The sequence below is a fragment of the Sceloporus occidentalis genome, unplaced genomic scaffold (genome assembly GCF_023333645.1).
Source record: "Sceloporus occidentalis isolate IW3139 unplaced genomic scaffold, rSceOcc1.0.p SCAF_83, whole genome shotgun sequence".
Taxonomy (NCBI): Eukaryota; Metazoa; Chordata; class Lepidosauria; order Squamata; family Phrynosomatidae; genus Sceloporus; species Sceloporus occidentalis.
The window spans coordinates 2,946,311-2,963,325 of NW_028317063.1; the positions used below are offsets into that span (position 1 = coordinate 2,946,311).

Below are 17,015 nucleotides of genomic sequence, written 5' to 3' on the forward strand. Positions count from 1 at the left end.
GTTAGTGGGATTTCCCCTTTACCGGGCCAACAATCCCCCCCCCCCCCGCTGTTATTTATTGTGTTAATATTTAGGCTATATTTTTACCTGTTTTTTACGTTTGGGAAGTGGCATTAAACCTTTTTGTACTATTAAACGATTCAGCGGATCTTCCATTAAAAGCAAGGTCAGTAAGGGAGCCGACGGTGTCCAAAAAGCTCACCCAGCTCCTCGCTTAAGCCGTCTAGCGTCTCGCTTTGATCGGTGAACCGAACCCGGCTTCTGTCCGGAGGAGTTTAGCGGGATGGAAATTGTTCTCAGATATCGACACGTTGAAGGCCTTGGGTTAGGTTGACTTATATTAGGAGGGACAGGAGGCGTCCGTTCTTTGGTGGATAATCCTAAAATAGTTACATAATTAGGTTTTAAAAAAACACATCGTCCGAGTTCAAGCGTCCCGCAAACCCATATTAATTAAAGATTTGTTTTAAGATTTTGTTCATCGCCGCTATGGCACTCAGATGGTTAACAGACACTCTGTGCTCCGAATACGTCTCTTTAGGATTTTATGCACAAGGTTTATTCGCTAGTGAATACAATGAGCTCCCCGTCTCCACCACAAACGCCCCACCGGATCCTCACGGTAACCTCTCCTCCTCTCTATCCCCCGACGTCTCTAATGCTTCACGAATGTGATAGGAGAAAAACCAAAAAGCTCCAGGGAGCCCGGAAAACGCCACGTTCTGGATCTGCAGGTTTCAGGATAATTAACAGAAGTCACTTCTGGGTGTATCTGAAACGTCTATCACTTTATTAAAAATACTTGATCCCGGTGGAAGAACGCGTCCGGCCGGTTCTCGGGTTCGTACAACTCGCTTCTATTCTGTTTACACGAAGCAGGATTTTTTTTTAATAATTTCTCCCAAGTTCACAAAGCAAAGTTCCGGCTTCTTCCCCATAAACTCGTCAACATAAATAGTCTGTATTCACGTAGCTTTTACTAACTCCAGGGGTAAGTCCCGCCGTGTTACGGTCTTGTTGCTGTGGGGCTGGAATGTGTGTGTTTGTCACATATAGTAACTTTATGGTAGTTTGCGTGTCCCAGTTACATGGCACAGTAAATGGTGTTAGGCGGCCTTACTGAAACCACGTATTGTTGGGGAAAAAAACAGTGAAAGGCGTCTCTGGCTTCACATAAAGAGCTTCGGAAGTCGGCTCCGACTACTACCGGCCCTCGGCGTCTGGCCGTGAAGAGGTACCTTCGACTGTAGCAAACCCTGTATGTAGAGTCTGTAAATCACACAGACGCCCATCCAAAACACTGAACACTTACACACACACCTACGTCCCACGCGTTCCAGTTACCCCGCTGATCATATAAATATCCCGCAGACGCTGCGGACTTTCCTCTTTCGGTTTGATTTTATGGTTTTCTTTATAGATGTCAATAGCTGGGAGGGAACAGAAAATATACGTCATCTTTATAGTGAATTCCGCTACTTACGATGCGGGAAATCGTGCATAGAGAGTGCGTGAGACCTAAACATATAGACTGTTTCTAAAGACGAGGCCCGAGTGACCTAAACTGCCCCACAGATTAGTCTGAAACTGCATTGTAACATTTAATGTGCTTAAAGATATGCTGGGATTCATTGTTTGTCTTTAAAACACAAGGACAATTCTAGCTGTAACATAATTTGCAAAAGGGTTTCTAACGATCAATTAGCCTTTTAAACTTAAACTTGAATCAGCGAACACAACGTGCCATTGGAACACGGGAGTGATAAAGGGCCATTGGAAGACGGGAGTGATGGGAGTGATAAAGGGCCATTGGAACAGGGGAGTGATGGGAGTGATAAAGGGCCATTGGAACACAGGAGTGATGGGAGTGATGAAGGGCCTCTGTACGCCTATAAAGATATATCCATTAAAAATCCCGCTACAATAGTCATTTACAGCATTAACCCCGTCTGTGCTGGATTTCGGATCCATTTCATGTTATTTTAATGGATAAAATGATTTTCGTTCAAAAACAGACATTTCTGTTTGTGACCCCACTTTTTAATGAGTGTGTGTGTTTGTATATTTGCTTATTTTCTGAAACACTTCGGAACATTTTTATCCCGTAGCCCAATGCAGCTCGTTGGCTTTGAGTCTTTGAGTCCTTGCTAAGGACCCAGTGACCTCGCTGTATCTGACTACATTCATTGATAGACACATGTCGGTGTATCACACGTTTGCCACGGAACCCAAATATATTGCTGCCAGCAAGAATGATAGTGAATTTTAAATTATTATTATAAAGTAGCTGGGGTGGGGGAGAAGCTGGTGCTGTAATGGGGGAGGTGTGTGTATGTATAATGTCACGATACGTGCTTTTCATATTCAGGATGAGCCGGCCTGCTGAATGGTGCATTAAATAACATTCTTATAGACCATTGTATTTTCTTATTGTGCATAAAATGCATTTTCCCAAGTGTCACGGTCAGGACTACTTGCCAAGCCGTGACTGTGTGGAGGGCGTGGGCATGAAGGGGTTAATAGCACCAGGCCTCTGGATTTACTAACTTCACCCCTTAACAAGGCATAAGTTACACCAAATTAACCCCCAAATCCTGCCTGTATCCCCCCAGGTAGTCTGCCACCACTCACGATTTTGATACCGGATTCGTGAGAAATCCGAATTAGAACCTTTATCTCTATATATATATCAACCCACCCCGGGCAACTAACATATATATATATATATATATATATATATATATCCTGTAAAACTTAACAATATGGTAACGTGTTATCCTCTCTTAGGGTTTGTGGATATCGATACTAGAGCCCAAAGACAGACTTGGATTATGAATATTTTAATAACAAAAAGACAAAGATTACACAGTGCCAGAATTACAAAAAACAAGACATACAAAATAAAAATAAAACAGCAAACAGTTCTTAAAAACAAAGGGACTTAAACACAGGACCCTCACTCACGAGTTTCTCCAATAAGTAGGCCTGTGGGAACTCCTTAAGTCCAGATGGATTGTTACGATGTTGTTCCGATCAGAGTATATCATGGAGTTCTGCTTTGAGGTCGCTGCTTTGTCCCTAAATCAGACTTTTGCAAGCAAACGCCCCTCTGACCACATGACTGATTATATGACACCATCCCCAAGAATCGGGTCCCATCTTTGATGTGCCAATAAGTTATGGTGGGGTAAAGGTGATGGAAACCCCTCCACTTAAGATAGGAATGGAATTCCTATAACTCAGGGTCCTTATCTGTAAGGCCATGAATCACCACAGGGGTCCTTTGGGAAGATGACACCTCTAGCCACAACAGATACAGAGGGCATGCACAAAAACACATTTAAATCAACCTCAGATTAACTCATTGAATGCTTAAACAAAGAAACTAACCACCTCTGCTGGGTTACCCTTCCATGCATCCACTACGTTATATGAGTTAATCATGACACCAAGGATTGTGTTTGATTGTAATCTGATGTCATTAGCGATACTGAGTCGAGTGCCCTCCGTTTCAGAACGAGAGGGTCACAACCCAATATTTAAACACTGCATGCCTTCCACCGAAACTCTACTACGTGGCTGTAAGTGCTCCGGCTATGGGAGTGTGAGTGTTATTAACCCCTTCTGCTCTCAAATGAGTGGGTGTATCGTAGAGATCATTATCACAGTATTTCCAGCCATTCTAGAGCACTATGTACTGCATGCCTTTTTCTCACTAATAGCGGGTGCTGCCGCTAGAAGCTCATTTCATTTCTTACCGAGTTCAAGCTGACAAATGAATGCGCTGAACGTGGTTTAATGTGTTAGGTTTTTTTTTTTTACCCCGTTGCTAAAAGCCCGGCGTTTATTTATTTATTAAATATAGGAGCCATACTTGGAAGATCTGAAACCCAAAAATGCATCTTCTACAATGCGAGTTGGGAAAAGGATAAGACGAATCGCAGCGGAATAGAGACCTGCTACAGTGACAATGACAAGAGGAGGCATTGCTTCGCCACGTGGAAGAATGTGTCTGGATCTATCGAAATTCTCAAACAAGGGTGCTGGTTGGATGACATCAACTGTTACGACAGGTAATAAGAGGAGCCTGGCACCTGTAACCCGTACAATCCCCAACCAATCGTTCGTTGGGCTCATCTCGGATTCACTATCTACCTATCCCATGCATTTTTTAAATTCCCTTACAGTATTAGCCTCTACCACTTCTGCTGGGAGGCTGTTTTACTTATCTACCACTCTTTCGGTAAAGTAAAAAATGAGTAGCTCTTATCGAGAGGGAGAGGGTTCTTCGGTCTCCACACGAGTGTGGGGAGCAGCCCCAACACCCCCCTGCTTCCTGATCGCTCCCTGAGAGCGACAGTGCAGCGTTAACCCCTTCAATGCCACAATTGTGTATGACACATTCGTGGCATTGCAGGGGTTAACATTTGACCCCACAAGCTTGTGGGGGACTTAATATCAGTCAATGCTGTGCTCTAAGGGAACATCAGCATTGAAATGGTTAAAAAAATAATAAAATTAAAAAAAATAATAAAAAAAAAAAAAAAACAAACAGCACTGACCTGAAAGTCCTGGGTGCTTCCAGGTCAAATGCTGTGAGTTTAGTAAGTGGGGTGATGATGATGATCAGATCACTTCTGACCAAAAAAAAAAAAATCCTGGCTCCTAACTTTTTTAGCTATCGCCTAGATTCACAACAAATTTGTCAAGCCCTGTGATAAGCAGTAATGACTAACGATGTCACAGGGATGTCATCTGCATCCAGAATGTGGGGGTTCACAGGCGTGGGGTAACTAGTTCTAAAGGAAAAAGTAGCCGATGCAACCGTTAAAGGTTTGCAGACTTTGGGTATAAAACGTAAGACGTGGAGATTGTCACCGACACTCTTGTTCTGTTCAGGAATGAATGCGTTGAGAAGAAGGAGAACCCGGATGTGTTTTTTTGCTGCTGTGAAGGCAATATCTGTAATGACCGGTTCATTCATGTACCCGAGATGGAAGTCACACAACGTGAGTATTGCCTTCCTTTTACGTTCTAAACCGATATTTATACATAAACGCACACCAATACGTGCTTACCTATACATCTAGCACCACAGCGGGTGAAATGGCTACCACCCTTATGTTGCAAATTATGTAATCCCGACTGGAGGACGGTTGGGCGAGAAGATAAGGGTATACGAGAGAGAAAAGTATATATTTTGTGCATTTCGTGCCCCAGGTTTTATGTGCCGTGTTGCCCAGCGTCACCCCCCCCCCACACTGTAGGATGTGGAGGAGCTCCTGGCAGCAAAACAGGGATGTGAATTGTGTGATGGTCTTAATGCTTGTAGTTGACGAGACGGGCTTTAAGGTTGGCACTGCCGCTCTCTAAGGTCTCGCTGACCCTGTAAGACGGGCAGCGTCTCATTGTTCTCCCCCAAAGCAAATACGGAACTCCTGCTTATCGAGAAATCCATTAATCTTTTTCCCAGGAATAGTCGAATGTTACGTTACAGATATGAACAGGCGTTACTATCGCTGTGCAAAGATTAAACATTGAACTCTATTTCCAATCTGCCCGGAATTCCGGCGGTCAGCCTCTTGTGTGTAAAATAGTATTGGGGGAATGATTTTGGTTTCTATATTTTGCTCTGTTGCCGCCGTCTCTCACAAACTTTGTAACGGATCATTTTCTCCTCTTACAGCCACCTCAAATCCTGTTACACCCAAACCGCCTTTATTCAACACTTTGCTGTACTCGCTGGTGCCTATCATGGGGTTCGCGGTCATAATCCTTTTTTCGTTTTGGATGTATAGACATCACAAGCTCGCATATCCACCAGTCTTGGTTCCCACGCAGGTAAGTGGCTCTGCCGTATGCTTGCTTCAAACTTCAAATGCCTCCTCTACCTGAGCGTCTTACAAAGCGTTACAATCCGGGTCCTTTCAAACCGAAACATAAGGATGAAGTATTTTAACGTTGATAAGAGTCATGTCACGCACATTACCGCACGTATAGTTGGCAGAACCTTCCGCTGTCCTAAGCGACTTGGATTATTCCTTATTTCAAGTGAGAAGTGTTTTAGGGGGTTTTCAAGCTGAAATGCTGCGTTTCTTTCCCTTTTTTGGTAGAATAAAGTTTATACTGTCAAAATTAGCTGTTTTTATTAAAACAATGGGAAACGGTGTTGGAAGAATATATAAAGTCACTTCTCCAGGACTGACTTTCTTGCTGGTTTTTATTTATTTTATCTTTTAGTACGATAAGTATTTACATAAGATTAATCATTGTCCACGCCCGGCCCCCAGTAGTACTTGACATGCGGTTATCCGCGTGCCGCGCGTTACTTTACAGGTATTGTAATCATGCACCCGGCGCTCGGACCTATGCGGGCATCCGGCAGGGAAGGGCATTTACTTTCTTGCCTCTTCGCTTAGCGGTTATTCTCCAAACCCCGTTATAGTTGTGAACCCCGCAGGGTCTGTGCTTTCTAAACGGCGAACCCTGCATAGTCCGTCACTACCGTTGAGATCTTCTCCCTGGGCTAATGATTGCCTGCGGTGTGAGACGGGGGTCGCTTTTATGCTGCACTTGGCTAGCCCGGGTGAAGGCGAAATGCAGCCCTCGATGTCAGACTTTAAGAGAAACCCAACATTACCGATAGCCGGAAGAATGCGTGTGTGGGGGAGGGGTGGCGTGTTTACGCTGTGGGGTCTCCAAACTGAAATCTGACTCCTGCCATTCATCGCTGCGTTTGGTTTCTCCGTCTCCTGCGCTGAATGATCCTGAAGCCGCCACGGATTAACAGCTCTGATTATTATTATTATTATTATTATTATTATTATTATTATTAGATCGACGAAGCAGGGAGAAGCCATAAGCGCTGCTGGGTATAGCGAAGAATGAAGGGGCGCATCCTAGGTGCTAGAATGAGGCTCGTCGGGTCACGACCCACGCTTCGGGCATTGGGCCTGTTGTGCGCTTGCGAGACCTTTTTATGCGCAACGACCTCCTTCCATCGGATTAACGCCGAGACTGCGCAGAAAAACGCGGAAAGCCATGTTATTCCGTCTGTGTTCTGGGCTGCGATAAGAGCCAGAAGCGGATGTTAGTGTAGCGGCTGAGACACTCTGAACGTTAGAGGCTCTGCGGAAACTGTTGGCGCTATATATATATATATATATATATATATATATATATATATATATATATATATATATATATATATATATATATATATATATATATATATATATATATATATACCGTATTGGTGCAGATATAGGCCGCCCCCGTATATAGGCCACCCCCTAAAAGTTTGGTGCTTTTTTAAAGAAAAAGTTTTTTTCTTTAAAAAAGCACCAAAAAACATGCTGCCACTCTGTCTTCCCCCCCCCCCGAGATATGCTGCCACTGTCCTCCCCCCCCGAGATATGCTGCCACTCTGCACCCCCCCCGACTTACCAGAGCAGACTCCCGGGTGTCTTGCGTGGCCGGCGGGGGACATCTACGCAATACGCGTATACAACTTCCGGTGCCGGGACTCAGCGGATGTGCCGGGACCGGAAGTTGTATACGCGGGTAAACAACCTCCGCAGCCGGTGACCGTCCGCACGATGCGCTTAGACAATCTCCGGTGCTGGAAAGTGGAAAGTGCTGGCAGGGGAGGCTGTCTGAGCGTATCAGAGAGTAGGATACGGGTCCCCTAAACCGCTGCGGGGGATCTGTATCCTAACCCCGCTGCCTGTCGGGCGCTAGACCCCGAATATAGGCCGCACCCCCACTTTAAAGACTTAGTGGGGGGAAAAAGTGCCTATATTCGAGCCAATACGGTATGTGTGTATGTATATTTATCATATACGTGTGTATAATATATGATAATGAGATCGCGGCGGAGAATACTGCAGAAATATTGCTTTGCTGTGAAAGTAATAAGTGACTGAGAAGGTCGCACGTACGTTTCCGGGATTGTAGATTTTTAGCAGGTTGCCTGAATAGTCGTAATTTTTTACATATTTTACGGCTTTCTGCTGGAGTTCGGGGGGGGGGGGGGCGCACAGAACCTGGCCTTGACTCCAGTGATATTGAAACGATGGAAATGCAGAGCGTGATTAACGTTTATTATTAATCTAGCGCCGATTTAGATTCTATAATTAGAAGGTCAGAGTCTTAGAGGTAACGCGAGGAGGATTTGCTTTACTGAGATGGTGGTAGATAAGTGGAGCAGCCTCCCAGCAGTTAATGCAGTTTTTTTATATGATATCCAAACGCTGAATCTAGATCTTTACATCAGGAAAACCGGGCTGACTAAGAAGCCCTCGGCCCGTCTAATTATGTTTCTTTACAGAACAGGTTTTAGGAAGGAATGCCTTTTCTTTATGATTTTGTTGAGTTGATAATGAGCTTCTTCATCGCTTCGGAGTTTGGGACTGTTCCATGTGCAGAATGTTGCAGAACATCTCACCAGGTTATCGGGTCTCTCCTCTCTCGCGCTCCTCGGCCCCTTCCCCTCCACCCGAGTCCTTTTAATCAAGTGGCAGTGCGCCCGCGTTCCTCTTCCCCCGTTGTTGCTATGATGCTGTTTGTAGGGCTCCATTATCTTTCTTATCTTGGTTCTGTGTATAAGTTTGGCTACGAGAAAAATGTGACCCATAACTGATAAACTTTCTGAAGTTTTTAAACAATTTCCGGTGAATCCGCTTATTTTCATCCATTGAACGCGGTTAGTTTTCACACCAGCGCCCTCTGCTGCCAGAAAGTAAAACTGCAGCTTTTCAGCCTAAAACCGTCGCGTAATTTGTTTTTCTGCTCTCAGTCCGCGCGGCCCGAGTGTCGGATCGCACGCGCCGTGGCTTCTAAATGTTTAGCGTTAACGGGCTTATTATTATAACGCGTTCTTTTACGTCTGTAGAGGTTGTTGGCGGATAAAATAGTAATTAGTTTTGCCTGTGTTTTTCCTCGCAAGCACGCCTTTCACATTATGATAGAGGTAAGAGACCTTATTGCCTGTTTACGGAGCATTTCGATTTCTAATTTTCTGCATCGTTTTATTATAATTTTTTTTTTTTTGCTAATAACCTGCATGACACGATATTTCTTGTGTAAATAACCATAGAAATAAAGCTTTTAGTCGCAGGACGCAGATAATGGCTACGAAGCATCGACGCCATCTTTTATTAACTTTATCTAACCACGCGTTATTTTCAAAGCAGCTTATGGATGGAATATGTGTTTATAATCCAGTGTTTTATTTATTATATTTTTCTTTTCTATCACATTAATGTAGCCTTTTAATTTTATACAGCGTGTTTTATGAGTTTGGTTGGGGTTCCGAGTGCTAATTTATAAGAGTCGGTTTCAGAAAAACTGACAAAAGAATAAAATTCCTCTACAATGAGTTTTTATTTTCTAAAAGGGTTGTGGATCAATGGAACAGCCCCCCTGCAGAAGTGGTAGAGGGTAATACAGTGATGGGATTTAAACATGCATGGGATAAGCGTGTGGCTCCAGGGATTGCTTTAGGGGTTGGGAAGAGGTTTATTTTGTATGCTAGGTCGGGGGTGACTGGATCCGCACGGATCATACATGAATGCTTTGCTGCATGTCGTTCCTGACCGGATCCGAATGTTTAACCCCTTCCTCGCTGTGTTTCTGGGAAGAAGCCGACGGGGCCCGTAGCTCATAATTCTCCGACTCTTTCCTAGGATCCGGGGCCGCCGCCGCCGTCGCCTCTCCTGGGCCTGAAGCCTCTGCAGCTGCTGGAGGTCAAAGCGAGAGGGAGGTTCGGCTGCGTGTGGAAAGCTCAGTTATTACACGAGACCGTGGCTGTCAAGATATTCCCGCTGCAGGTATGTCCCGGCGTGTTCCGACACGGCCCCGCAAGTATTTCCTCGCGCTGCCGAGACTTGTTGCCTCGACTCGGTGCAGCACGCTGCTGCCGCCGCCGCCTCGCGTGGAGGTTCGTTCGAGTCGGAATTTACAAAAAAAATCATAATAAACCCCCCCCAATAGCATATTTTAAGTGTCCGTGTTTCTTTAAATAAAGAAGGTGCGTTAGTCGCTGACTAGAAATGTTATGCAGGCCCTTCTTTAAGGGGAGTGGGGCAGCTGTCCGGGGTGCCGCTGTATAGGGCCCGTTCATTCTTTAGGAGCCCACAGCAGGAAAGGGGTCTGTAAAGCCCCTGTATTTTTATTTTACTCCCCTGGAGGGCCGTGGAGGGGAAGGTGCAGAAAGAAGGGGGCGCTGTGAAGTATGGGGGGCACGGTGGTTGGGATCCACAAGCAGAGGCTGGTCTAGGGGCCCCACTTACATTAAATCTTCTGCTGACAGCTAATGTCTGTACCGAGGAGTTGTAGAACTTGGCCGCGGCGTATACCGGTTTGTGTACCGACATCCCGGCGCATGCATTCCTTTGAAGGCTGAACTCTTGTCCTCTTTCTTCAGGACAAGCTGTCTTGGCAGAACGAATATGAAATTTACAGCCTTCCTGGCATGAAGCATGAAAACATCTTGCATTTCATCGGCGCTGAAAAGCGAGGCACGAATCTTGACACTGATCTTTGGCTGATAACCGCTTTCCATGAAAAGGTAAATATTCCCGATGTGCCTCTTAACATTCCCGGCGTGCTGACACTGGAAGGGGTTAATAACCGGCCTTGGGTCAAAAGCAAACTTTTCCGTGAAATATTCCGCTGTGTTTTATTGGCCGAGGATTAGCGGCGCGTGTCGTTATTGTAACTCCTCGTGCTCCTCGTCCGCAGGGCTCGCTCACCGATTTCCTGAAGGCGAACGTCGTGTCTTGGAATGAACTTTACCATATAGTTGAAACTATGGCCCGGGGCTTGGCGTACCTCCACGAGGATATCCCAGGCCTGGAAGATGGACACAAACCAGCAGTAGCCCATAGGTAATTTATATCTGCTGCTTTCTCCCCATCTGTGCCAGGCTGGACCGCACGGAAACATACAAAATACATTGTGTGTGTGTATATATACACACAGGGATCCATGTATAAAGTGGATATAGAGGCAAAGGTGATAATTGTTAACCTTATTTGCATGCGCCTACCCAGAATCCCTTGTGGTTGTGAAAGCACCATGAGATTTCTGAGGGAAAAGCAAGCCTTCTGGCTTGTCTGGTGTCTGTAGAGGAGTGCTTAATAATACTTCTACTACCCCTTAAATTTAAGTGGAAGGGTTTCCATCACCTTTTACCCACCATAACTTATGTAATGAGATATATATATATATATATATATCATGTGTATGTATATATATGTGTGTATATATATATGTGTGTGTGTGTATATATATATATACTGTATGTATATACACAAAAATAATTATTCAAAATCCTATTTAGTTTTTATTTTAAAACTGTTTCTCCTTTTAAAGGGATATCAAGAGCAAAAATGTGCTCCTTAAAAACAACCTGACCGCCTGTATAGCAGACTTCGGTCTGGCTCTGAAGTTTGAAGCTGGGAAGTCCGCCGGGGACACGCACGGACAGGTAAGGACTCTCGATCCATTAAGTTTTTCATATTCTTTACAAGTAAATCATTTTTCTGTCCGTGACGAGTGTGCAAAGTCCCCCCTCTAAGCAGCGCGCCGCACAGATGTCCTTGAAATGTCTCGTGGTATAAAAGGGGGGCTGCGTGTATTTATTCCGTGACCTGGAACATGCTGCATATATATTAGGCGCCGGCCGTAGCCACGGCACGATACGTTAATCCTGGGGTAACCGCTACTAGCCGACTGCTGGGGTTTAAACTCCACTAACTCTCTTTTCAGGTCGGGACTCGGAGGTACATGGCCCCGGAAGTATTAGAAGGCGCGATCAATTTCCAGAGAGACGCGTTCTTAAGGATAGACATGTATGCGTTTGGATTAGTTCTCTGGGAACTCGCCTCCAGATGCACAGCTTCAGATGGTGAGTCCCGCGGGTTATTAAACCGGTGTTTAGACCAACCAAGAAATAAATGACAGAACCGACTCCGTATCAATCTGGGGTTGCAGCGCACCGCGGCGTACGGTTTCTTTCTATCTCCTGCTGCCTCTTTTGGCCTGTCGATGGCACGAATGGGTTGCGGCGGGACTCCGTAGTGAACCCGGGTGCTGGGGGAGACATAGCGCTCTCGACTGACGGCCGGCGAGTGAATGAGCAGCTTTCCATTAAAGCAAACTGTATGTGTTGTGAATGCTGCGCCTTTAACTTCCCGTCCTTCCCTTTCCAATAATCCGGTTCCGGCGTCTCAGTAATTCTGTAACATACGTGTGCAGGTCCCGTGGATGAATACATGTTGCCGTTTGAAGAGGAAGTCGGTCAGCATCCGTCGCTTGAAGACATGCAAGAAATAGTGGTGCACAAAAAGACGAGACCCATTCTAAGGGAGTGCTGGCAGAAACACGCGGTGAGTACCACGTTTCTTAGACGTGTAAGAGGGTCTTTATTGTTTGCGACGGCTCCCTAACTGGGCTCTCCCCCGCAGGGCCTGGCGATGCTTTGTGAGACTATAGAGGAGTGCTGGGATCACGACGCCGAAGCCAGGTTATCAGCCGGCTGCGTGGTGGAGCGAATCATTCAGATGCAGAGACTCGCGAGTATCACGACCGAGGACATTGTAACGGTGGTCACGATGGTCACGAACGTGGACTTCCCCCCCAAGGAATCCAGTCTATGATGGCCGCGCGTGGACGTGCGCATCTACTCACCGGACTCCCGCGCGGAGCCGCTAAGCTAAAGGATCCGCTTCTGGACAAACACGGAGTCTTTCACTCGAGGGGGAAAAACAAATACAAAAAGGACCCGGGAATTGGTTGGTCTTTCCTCGGAAGGGTCGGCTTTGGAGACGCTCGACGACACGGATCCACAAGACTTATTTCATTCCACGGAAAGGCCGGGCGGCCGTGTGACTTGCAGCGACTTTGCAATAAGTTTTAAGGAATGAAACAAAATATATATATAATGAAGAAATAAGGACCTTTCTGGCTAATAAACTGACACCGGTTTTCTAAACGCGTCAGAAAAAAAAAAAAGACTAATATCTTAAGAGAACTACTTACTGTTATTATTTTTTTTTTTTAAATCAAAGCATTTCATTTCAGATTTTAAAAAAAAAAAGGGTAACGGTTTTTATTGCATTTGCTGTTGTGTTTCTATAAATGACTATTGTAATGCCAATATGACACAGCTTGTGAATGTTTAGTGTGCTGCTGTTAAATGTATATATTAACCCTTAAATACTCGGTGGAACATTTAAACGAGGCTTCCAAGCATACTTTCAACCAAGGTATACCTCAGTTCCACAACTCTCTAAATTAAATTATACAATTGAAAACACTAAGATTTTAATAAATCGTTCCTTTTACCTTTTTTTTTTTTTTTTTTTTTTTAAAAAGAAAAATAATGTATTAAAATGTCAACTGTGTAAGTAGAAAGTAAAAATGGGGGGGTTAAGCTATATAAACTTACCGGGGAGCAGATAAACTGCTCTGTAATTGCTGCTGAACCACAACCCTCATCATCCTCAGCCAGCCCGTGTTAGTTGAGGGTAATGAGCGTCAGTTGAGCGCCCGAAGGCAGTCGGTTTTGCTTTAACCATTTTGCTTGCCAAGGTATTGCCCTGGCGACGCTGGGGTTAAGTAACAATCCCTGGAAAGGTTAAATAACAATAAATAGCCATTCCGAAAGCAGTTATTTTTAAATTTTCTTTTTTTTTTTTTTTTTCTTCCTTTTGGCTTTTTTTTTTTTTTTTCCACCCATAAAACAAAACGTGCCGATTCTAAGACGCCTTTCTATTACCTTTTTTTTTTTCTTTTTCTTACCTACAAAACCCTGTCGTTTCATTTAAAAGCCGCGTAGGTTTGCCGCGAAACCCTAAAGCATGCTTTTTATTCTTTCTTTCCTAATTTTTTTTGTGAACTTGGAACACTGGAACCATCAATTCTTTCGACTTTCTCGTCCGTGTTGACAGAGGCTCATCCGCTAAATTGTGCGTTCTGTTCAGTAGTCGGGATGCGGCCTCGCACGGCCGTTTCCGGATCCTCAGGAAGATTCATTACCCAGAATCCCTTACTATGCTTTGAGACGTATACACAATACACAACCGTAGTGCCATTGTGGTCAATGTAGCGTTCGCGATCTTACGATCTACCTTATCGTTCTCCGATACGACTTATGTTTTGGGTTTTTTTTGCCTTTTCAGAACGTTATAAAATCAGGGAAAAGTATTTAAACAAAAAAAAAAGTATTGCCCAAAAATATGCAATTATTGAGATGTAACAATTACGTCTAGAAACTGAATAAAATGGGAAATTTACGTTTTTTTTTTGTACCATATTGGCATAAATGGATTGGATTTGGGGAGGAGGTGCCAAAGTCCGTCTCAAAGTGGAGTAACAATTTGTTAATTTTGTAAATGCCAAAGTAAATGTTTTTTCCTTCTAAATTTTTTTTTAACTTGTTTTACAGCGAACCTTCTTCAGCCAGTATTATTATTATCTTTGTAAATTCTGATGCAGGAAACTTTTTTTTTATTATTATTAAAAAGTCAATTTCTAGTCAATCAGGAGCTTAAAATAACAGCGATTTCCGTAATTCCAACTCGCGGTACGCAATGTTTTACTTACGATATGCAACAATTCACAGAACCACCAAACGCTAAGCAGGTAATTAAGATGCTTAACTTTCTGTAACTCAGAGAAAAACAGTCAGAACAGCTCTTTTAAAATGCCCTTTTACTGTTTTTCCCCCTTAAAACTCAGGCTGTTGCCGCTGCTGCATTAACGCTTATTATTGGAGTGAAATTCCTATCACACTCAGCCAGCTACATGTCTTAGAATGATAGGAGTATATATATATATATATATATATATTACAGCCTGGCTTTAGGTTAAGGGATCCCGAGACCGTATTTAAGAAGGGGGGGCGAGCCGCGGCGAAGGTTAATAAATCTGAATTTTAGATATTTTGGTTGCAGAAAATGCTCTTTTTCTCTCAAAAAGCTTTATTTATGTGACGATTCCTTGTATCTGTTCACCAGGCTTTGCAGTCGTGTCACAAGAAGCGATCTGTCCCTGAACTCTCAGGAAGCTCTTATTATCTCGTATAAACTGCTCGGCCGTTCTCTGCGTTCCTCCCCGTCCGTCCTGCTTTATGACTCCTTCGGGAGATTTCTCTAAAGTTTAAGCTATTTCTGCTCCCTTTCACTTAAATACTCGGCTCGGCTGCATTAACGTCGGCGCAAGAAACTCTTACCCTACGAAACTAGCGTTGAAATGTAACAGCGTTATTTTAAAGCTTGTCTGTAGCTCGGTGTTTTATTCATGCTTATGTTTTAATGATATACCTGCTTGAGCACAGGTGCATGTTACTGATTCAGTGTCAGATTTGTGCAGCCTTAAATATAATCCCACCATGGCCACTAGGGACCCTTTCTGTATGATAAGTCTATAAGGATCATAGGGGTTGTTGTCCGGATACACCTGGAAGCCTTCTGCAGGTTTTGAAAACGTATTGGTCTGTTAACCCCTTAGTGACAAAGCCGGTACATGTACGCGGTTCTAAAAGCTCTGTATCTGATGACATATTGGGTTCTAAAAGTTCTATGTAGCTTTTAAATTGCATGGTAAAAATGTATCAATGTACACATTTACTCCCTGTGTATTTGATTTTTTTTTTTTTTTAGGGCCCCTCTTTATTCCGCCATCCGGCATCATTAACGTGATGATTGTCCCAACTATTTTTAAGCCACGGATGATATTTAATTATTAGTAATGTTAGTCTGTCGAGCGGCTTCAACAAAACAGAGTAGATTGGATTAAAAGCAGGTTTGAGGGGAGGCGTTCTCCATGCGGTAAGGATAGCAAGAAGGGACAAACAAGTGAGCTGATATAACGATTGCTTAACCCCAAAGGCATTTTATTTCTCGCCGATCTCATCGTACTCTCGCGCGGCTCTCAGCTCCCTCTACCAATAAATCAATATTTTCTCCCAATTTACTCCATCAAACTTATTTGTACTTCATGTTAAAGAAAAGAGCAGCTTCTATGTTCACGCAAAACCTCTACAACCAATACTTCCTTACAGGGACTTTAAAAACCAGATCAAGTGCCCCCTACTCCTCGGCCTATTATTTACTGAATCCGGGCGGCCGTAGGAATCCAGGCAATTTTGGGTGTAAAGGGTATACATTTGGGGAAATCATTAAAGCAACCAATGACGCGTAAGCGCGGCTCGCTCCGAATGTATCTCTTTGCTCCGGAATTCTTCTAGATGGACCTGGCTCTCCGGACCTCGTTACGGATCTCGGTAACCCGGCAGTAAACGATACGGCCGTTTCTCTGATTTTTATCCTTATTTTCTGATGCCTTGGGACATGTGCTGAATGTAATAAAAGGTATAATATTCATTTTTATCTGTGACTATATCTCAAGAACACAAACTGCCAACTTCAGTTTGCCGAGTACAGATTTTATCGATTTACCGACGTTTTTCAATCTGTTTGAAAACTTTTTATGAATTTTTTATTCAATGCATTTTGGTATAAATATGCAGATTTTATTTATGGTTTAATTGCAAAAAAACAATGCGAGGAAGCATTGTTAAAACATCATTTACCTCAAATATTCAACCAGCAAAGTATGTTTTTTATGCAGTCTCGATCCATATAATACGTTACCTCTCGGATATTTACTAAGCAAATCTAGCTTTTTGCTCTCTGTATTTGTCGATGTTCGGGCGCAGGTTGTACTACTGTCTGGTTTTACTTGCAATTCTTTTAATTTTGTTTTTTATTATTTTTGTTTCAGTTTTGCAAGTATCTACAATAAAAAAAAAAAAATGCCCTGGATAAAGTGATTGTTAAATATTGTATAAATTGTATGCTATCCCCACCAAAACAAAAAAAGGAAATAAAAAAAAGTAAGAAATAAAATGTGATTGTTTGTTGTGAGCGTTTTATTTCTCTCTGAAACGGGTTTGCTGAAGAATTTATATACAGGACAGAACGTGAGAAAATATTTTAATATCTGAT

General features: G+C 43.5%; 1 protein-coding gene across 1 annotated transcript; it reads left to right on the forward strand.

The window, feature by feature from the left end:
* The first annotated feature begins 489 nt into the window (after positions 1 to 489).
* LOC149285181 (activin receptor type-2A-like) lies at positions 490 to 12,662 on the forward strand. The gene is made up of 12 exons (XM_089495725.1): positions 490 to 622; positions 3,866 to 4,073; positions 4,900 to 5,009; positions 5,687 to 5,841; positions 8,948 to 8,971; positions 9,687 to 9,830; positions 10,427 to 10,570; positions 10,744 to 10,889; positions 11,377 to 11,491; positions 11,773 to 11,911; positions 12,262 to 12,392; positions 12,471 to 12,662. The coding sequence occupies exons 1-12, from the start codon at positions 490 to 492 to the stop codon at positions 12,660 to 12,662; spliced, it is 1,641 nt and encodes a 546-aa protein (XP_089351851.1).
* The last annotated feature ends 4,353 nt before the right edge of the window (positions 12,663 to 17,015 follow it).